The sequence below is a fragment of the Lonchura striata genome, chromosome 15, assembly GCF_050655825.1.
Source record: "Lonchura striata isolate lonStrDom1 chromosome 15, ASM5065582v1, whole genome shotgun sequence".
NCBI lineage: Eukaryota > Metazoa > Chordata > Aves > Passeriformes > Estrildidae > Lonchura > Lonchura striata.
Genome location: NC_140717.1, coordinates 13,824,085 through 13,830,893, shown reverse-complemented (window position 1 = coordinate 13,830,893; position 6,809 = coordinate 13,824,085). Strand labels below are relative to the sequence as shown.

Here is a 6,809-nt window from a genome sequence, read left to right as displayed (position 1 = left end):
ATCTTTGTGTGACAGTGGTCTAGCATCAAAAAAAGAGGAAAAAAAGGGGGAAAAAAAGCTATAGAAAAAGTCCAGCTATGTTGACTGACCGTACACAGGCGAGGACTCCTGCTCGAGGCTTAAATCTACCTTCCTGTGGCAGATTTACTCTGTACATAAAAAGGACGTTCAGTGTTTTTCCACAGAGCACGCAGACACTAAAAATATTCTCCTCAATAGTTTTAGGCTGCACATGTCAGTGTGAAAACACCTAGTTAACATTTACTGGTGCTAAACAACTTTTAAGCATATCTTAGCCAGATAATTTGCTTTATAAGTAAAATATTTCAAAAAGCATAAATTGGTTTAAACAGACAAAAACATAAGACATGCAAATGAAGGCTTAGCAATAAGGACCACTTCAGTAACATTAACATGAAAACTACACTTAGCGAGGACAGAATGGATTGGGTACTTACAATGTAAGAGGAAAGAAAGAGAAAAAGCTTATCATAGTAAAATTGCCTTATTTTTTTTTTTTTTTGCCAGAATTTACTATTCCTATACCCATATTTAAAACATTACCTTTTAAGCACCAAAGGAGTTAATAAAAATGGCCAGGAATCAAGTGTTTAATACAAGAGAGAAGTCTCTCAAATTTATTGTTCAGTCATCAGAGCTGCTTAAAGCTTAAAAACCCCCAAAACAATGAAAAAATAGAAAAAGAATGTATTTACTCTTTTTTTGTTGGCATTCGAAATTGTTAACTGCTGACATAGGGTGTGCCGTGACCTAGTTACACAAGACAAAGATGGATCCCGAATCATAAGGGTGAAAAAAAAATCCGCATTACTTTTTTTTTTTTTTTTTTGTTAAGGGTTTGAGATATATCTATATATTTAAATCCTCCTTCTTCAGTGAGTCGTCTGGCACCGTGCTAGAGGCTCCCACCACCCCGCGTGGTGTGGATTCACATGGCGGATCCCCCTTTATGGAACAAAGGAAAAGCCCAGTTGGCCATTTCGCTCCACTGCAGAAAAATGGCTGCGGGTCCCGCGGCCTCTCCTTGGCTTCTGCCGCGCGGTGCTTTTACCCCGCCGCCTAATAACTCAAGCCCCATGGAAGCCGCGCTCCCATTGGCTGCGCCCACCGCGCTGCCGCCGCCCCAGCCAATGGCGCGGCCGCTCCCGGGGCCGCCGCGGCCCCGCGCCCCGGGACGGCCGCGCCATGCGCCCGCCGCGCTCCGCCCGGCCCCGCGCCCGCCGAGCGCCGGGGGCACCGCGCCGCCCGCCTCTAACACCGAAAACAAAATGGAACCTCCCCGCTGATTGGCTGACGAGGGCTCCGGACCTTTAATAAGCAAAGCTGCTCCCCCATCTTCCATCACCCCTTCCTCTGCGTGTGTTGCCACCCCCCCCCCCCGCACTCTCCGCCGCAGCGGCGCGGCGGGTCCGCGCTCCACCCGCCCCCGCGGTCGCCCGGGCTCGCTGAAGTCTTTCCCTAAAAAAAAAAAGAGAAAAAAAAACGAAAAAAAAAAAAACCCAACTTGTCCCACCTATAGGTCCATCTTGTTTAGAAACAGTTTGCTCTAAGGTAAATGCAGCGGGCAGATTCCACTCGCCCCCCCGCATGCCGTTAACCCCGCGGCGGGGAGGGAAAAAAAACCCGCGCGTCCCGGTGGCGGCCCATGCGGCGGCGCTCGGCGGCGGCGGGGCGGCGGCGGGCGGCCGCGGGCCGGGGGCTGCGCGGCGCGGCCGCCGTGAATGTGCAGGCGGCGGAGCGCGGTTAGGCGTTCGCGGCGCTCGCAGCGGTGTATTGTGGGATCCCGGCCGCCGCCAGCAGCGAGCACACACACAATATGTGGTGGCTCGCGAAAACGGGAGGCAGGAGCCTGGCGGGCAGCCCGCGCCGGTAACCGGCCCCATGTGAGACGGGAGCTCGCCTTTCGCCGCCCGGAGACGATCGGCCGCCCAGCGCGATGTCTTTCCGAGAGACCAAGGCGGGGGAAAAAGCCAAGCACCCTGAAGATCATGGCAAAAAGCAGAGTTCAAGTGAGATTGGGTCTTTTTTTCCCCTTCGTCTTCTTCTTTTTTTTTTTTTTTTTTTTTTTATTTTCCTTTCCCTTCTCCTCTCCTCCTCCTCCCTCTCTGCCTCTTGTCTGCTTGGGGTGGAGGGGGGGACCCAGTTGGCAATTCCCCCATTTTGGGGCTCGTTTCGCGGTGGATTTCCTCCCTGCCTGGGTGTGTAGATCGGGCGGCTCGTTAAAAAAAAAAAAAAAAAAAAAAAAACACAACAAAACCCACACCGAAACGAAGATGTCTTTGTTTAATATTTTTTTTAACTTTATGGTTTTTAGTGTGCTTTTTCTTTCTTTTCCCCTTACCCCTTTCTCTCTCCCCCCCCTCCCCCCCGCGTTCAGGTTGGATCAACGGAATGGAGAACAGCACGCAAGCCAGCACTTCTGTCGAGAAAAGAAATCACCATTGGAGAAGTTACAAGTTGATTATTGACCCGGCTCTGAAAAAAGGACAGCACAAACTCTACCGTTACGATGGGCAACATTTCAGCATGCCTGTGAGTGGGGGGCTCCCGGGTTTCCCCCATTGTGTCGTGCCTCCCCCCACCAGCCTCTGTCTTACCGGCGTTTTGGGGGCTGGGGGTCCCTCCGGGTCGTGGAAATCCTCGCCGTAGCGCGTGTGTGTGGGAGGGGGGTCTTGGGGGGGGGGACACGCACAGCCACCAAAGTTACAGCCACCTGACACTGTGTATTCAACTGTCAGGAGCCCAAACCTGCGGCTTTTTTCTGTGTTTCCAATCTGTGTGCATTTCCCAGCAGTATTGCAATTTGACACGTGTGTGTGTGCGCTTTCCCCTTCCCTTGAGACAGCCCGTGCTTCCTCGGGATTTATTTTTTCTTTTATTTTTGTCTTAAATTTCAAGTCTTGTTATTGCTGTTTCTATGTTTTCTCCCCTCCTCTTCCTCCTCCTCCTTCTCCCAGAACTCGGGGATCGCTCCTGTGGATTGTGTCAGGGATCCCAGAATAGGGCGAATATGGACCAAAACTAAGGAGTTGGAGCTGTCTGTCCCCAAATTCAAGGTACTGCCCTGACTTTTGGCTTTAGCTCTGGAAACTTGTTTATCTGGGAGTGAAGCCTGAGTTCCAAATAGTTTAATGGACCGTTTAAATGACAGTCATATTTATATTAACATTGTTATTTAGCAAACTGTTTAACAATAATCCTCTTCTATGAGGATAACAAGAAATCAATGCATCTGTCTAACGAGATCACTTGAAGGTTTTGGAGCTGGGGCTTCTGGGGCAGGGGACAGTGGTGGGGGGGCTCTCCGCTGACAGTACTGCTCAAAATGCATCTTTGTAGCCCAGAAAAGAGCCGGTTACAATGACTGGCTGCAGCGGCAGAGCCTCTGCTCAGCTCCGAGGTTCACCCAGAGCCTTGGAGGTTTTTTTTCCACCCCAAAGTTTGCAGGATGGTTTAACCCCCTCCGTCCCGTGCCATCCTTAGGTCCCTCCCCCGTACTCATTAACAATGCCGATAATTTTTATCGTTCCCCACCTTGTGCTCGTTTCCAGATTGATGAATTTTACGTGGGGCCAGTGCCTCCCAAGCAGGTCACCTTTGCCAAGCTGAACGACAACATCCGTGAAAACTTTCTGGCCGACATGTGCAAGAAATACGGCGAAGTGGAAGAGGTGGAGATTCTCTACAACCCCAAGAACAAGAAGCACCTGGGCATTGCCAAAGTCATCTTTGCCACTGTCAAGGGTGCCCGGGAGGCTGTGCAGCACCTTCACAACACTTCTGTCATGGGCAACATCATCCACGTGGAGCTGGATACAAAAGGTGAGGGGGCACATTTGGGGTTTGCAGAGCCCCTGCCCGTCCCACTCCCACCACAGGGGCTGTTGCATAGGGCAGGGACCTGTGATTAAAAATACGAAGGGAGCCGGCAGCGGGTCTGGTGTCTGGGGCCTGGGCGAGTCACGTGGAGCCAAATGTGTTGTCTGTTGCTAAGAGACAGCCCTGTAATTTGCAAAATGCTGCCATCCTGCCTCTCCCCTGCCCATCCCTGTCCCTGCTTGCTACCCTCTCATGTCCCCCATCTCCCTGCCCCAGGCTGGTCCCTCTCAGCCACCTGCTAGGGCTGCTGGACCCGGTGGCACCTGCGTTTTGCAAACTTGGGATTTTTGGGCAAGTCCTGGGACCCAAATCTGTGGATTCCGGTGGCAGCAGCGGGGCTGGGTGCTGTCCCCTGCGTGCCTGGCATTTCATTGATACTTAGAGCGGGCTGGGGGCTGGCACAGCAGAGTGCACACGCAGCACTTGTCAGTGTGTGCGAGTGTGTAAGTGTGAGACTGGCTCTTAAAGCGACAGCAGCTCCCTGTGCTGGAGGAATCAGCTCCAGCCCCGCTCCCGAGCCCTCAGAAGCCAAATAAAGTTTCTGCAAGTGTGAAGGCATTGCCTTTGGTCTGTTCTCTTCTCCTCCCAGTGTGCTAGTGAAAGGGCTTTGCTAAAATCTGCCTGAATTTTAGAAAATGTCTAAGACTGAGGAGGTGTGGATCAGTTGCTGATTGTATTTCTACATTCTAAAGGTGGCATTTCTAGTTTAAGACTGGTTTGCTGCACTCTTTCTTGGGAAAAAGATATTGCTAACACCATTTTCTTAAAAATGCTGATATTTTTGTTTTAACAGTTTAGTGCACAACCAACACAGCATTTGGTGTGCCACATGTGATAGAGTAGAGCAGGGTGTTTATTGACATTACTGACCACTGTTAGAAGAAAAATCACAGTAGCAGTATTATATTTTCTATTGGGAGCTAGGCTTGACCTTACATGTGTATACTTTGAAATTTTAGTATCAATAATTTTTACACACAGGCTCCTTCCCTTGCTTTGAAATTTGAAGGTAAAAATCACATTTAAGGACAAATTAACCATTTGCAGATTTAATAATAGAAACTAAAGCTCTTTTGTAAGTGATGGATGTCTTCATGACAATCATTTTAAACAAGCTGATTATACTGCCTTCCTTCGTATTCTCCTCCGTTTATAAACTATGCTGCAAGTCTTGATCAGGCAGCTGTTCCAAAAAGTTTGTAGCACATCAGGGAAATGAGGGGGGGGTTTTATGCTTCTGTTTCCTGGGAGAAAATGCTGAAGTCAGTCTCAAATTGCATTGCTGTTTTGTTTGCCAGCTTTATGCTCCTAATGTATTCTTTTTTGCACAGTTGCTTCTCTTTCGTTCTAAAAGAGTAGGACTGTCAGTGTGCTATAATCTGTCAGAATCGAGTAAAAAATGTGTTCCTAAAATAGCATTAGCAGGTTAGGGCATACTTAAAATATATATGTATCATTTTCACCGTTTCTTTCTAGTATTCTGCTTTGCAAGACAGTGAATAGTTGGTTAAAAACTTTGTTTTCACAGTGTAGCAAAATAAATATTAGGAGTGAAAGTGTAATTTTTATCTGTCTGGTGTGAGCACAGGCCTGGGAATCTGACACTAATAAATCCAGACTCCTCATCTGAGACAGGGTTGTTTAAAGAAACTTCTCTGCTTAGTTTATCCATCTACAGCATGGACACAACTAGTAATTACCTGTCTTAGAGCAATAGCTAGGAATAATTTCACATTCATAAGCCCATTTGAAACTGTAACTTTTCCTGCATTATGTTTGGGATCCAGGAAGAACTGTATAACAATGACTTTATATTTTTAAAGAAAAGTGAAAATAAGCCTAACACTTCCATGTCTGTGGCATTGTAGTGTCATGTGTGGATAGTGTGTGTTAATATTTCAAGCTTATCTTCAGACTCTTGCAGTGAAGAGATCTATTTTGTCATGACTTTAATTGAACTTAAACAGTTTACATAGTTGAGGATGAGGCTCAGGACTTTGTTAAATGAGATTTGATACCCAAATAACTTCATCTGTAGCATTTGTGCAAAATAAATAAGTTTTTCAGGACAGAATTGTGCTAAGGGTTGCTTTGTTTTTTAATTGAATGGGGTGATTCACAGGGAGTTTGGGGTTTGATCCTGCAGAACTTTCTCATAAAAATAGTCCTGGTTTTGGGGAGGTATTGCTTGAATTAATTTTCTGGGCTCAGGTGCCTGGTCTGTCCATTTTTCTGTGTATTCTTTATCTCTCAGGGCAAAATTCAGACAGTTTCAGGGTCTGATTCTGTTGCCTTTGAAGCTGATGACAGATTTCTTACAGACTGCAAAATAAGTAGGATTAAGTTTTTGTAGTAATGAAAAATTCAATATTGAGAAACTGGGTCTTTGTAGACTTTAGGAATGAAAAGGCTGAGGCTCAGTAATGCTATATGGGACAGTTTGCTTCTCTGGCTTTATTCTTCGAAGGATGTCACTGAGTTCTCCTTAAACCAGGGAGGAAAAAAAGGATTAATTGGTGTCTTTTTGGAAAGACAGCATTAACGGTTTTGTCCTCAGCATTCCCATGCATTGTGTTTGCATTAGTAACAGGCAGTTCTTATGAACGAGGTGTGTAGGGAGAGTTTTCTGAAGTGGCTCTGGGTGTTGGCAGAGGCTTCTCCCTTGGGTGAGAGTTTCACTTCTCAAATCTGCAAGCTTTGCTTGGCACTTTGGAGAGGAGGGAAACGGCTGCACTCCAGAAAGCATGGTAAGGAGCAGAGTTGCCAAGGAGGCTGGGAAGAGGAAAAAGGATTTAGAAACCTCCTTGTCTTGGCTGGAGAAGGGAGTGTCTGACTTCACTTGCCCAGCAGATTATTTTGAAATGATCCCTGTGCTCTCTGAGGTGATAACTGCTTCTCTCTTGCATGGA

The 6,809-nt window shown here is 47.3% G+C and overlaps 1 protein-coding gene across 1 annotated transcript in view; it reads left to right on the top strand.

The window, feature by feature from the left end:
• The first annotated feature begins 1,818 nt into the window (after positions 1–1,818).
• Positions 1,819–6,809, top strand: part of SETD1B (SET domain containing 1B, histone lysine methyltransferase) — a 43,947-nt gene continuing 38,956 nt past the window's right edge. Inside the window, exons 1-4 of the mRNA XM_077787253.2 lie at positions 1,819–2,030; positions 2,399–2,553; positions 2,979–3,077; positions 3,573–3,843. Coding sequence (XP_077643379.2) covers positions 1,958–2,030; positions 2,399–2,553; positions 2,979–3,077; positions 3,573–3,843 — 598 coding nt within the window. The 5' untranslated portion in view covers positions 1,819–1,957. The remainder of the gene's footprint in view (positions 2,031–2,398; positions 2,554–2,978; positions 3,078–3,572; positions 3,844–6,809) is intronic.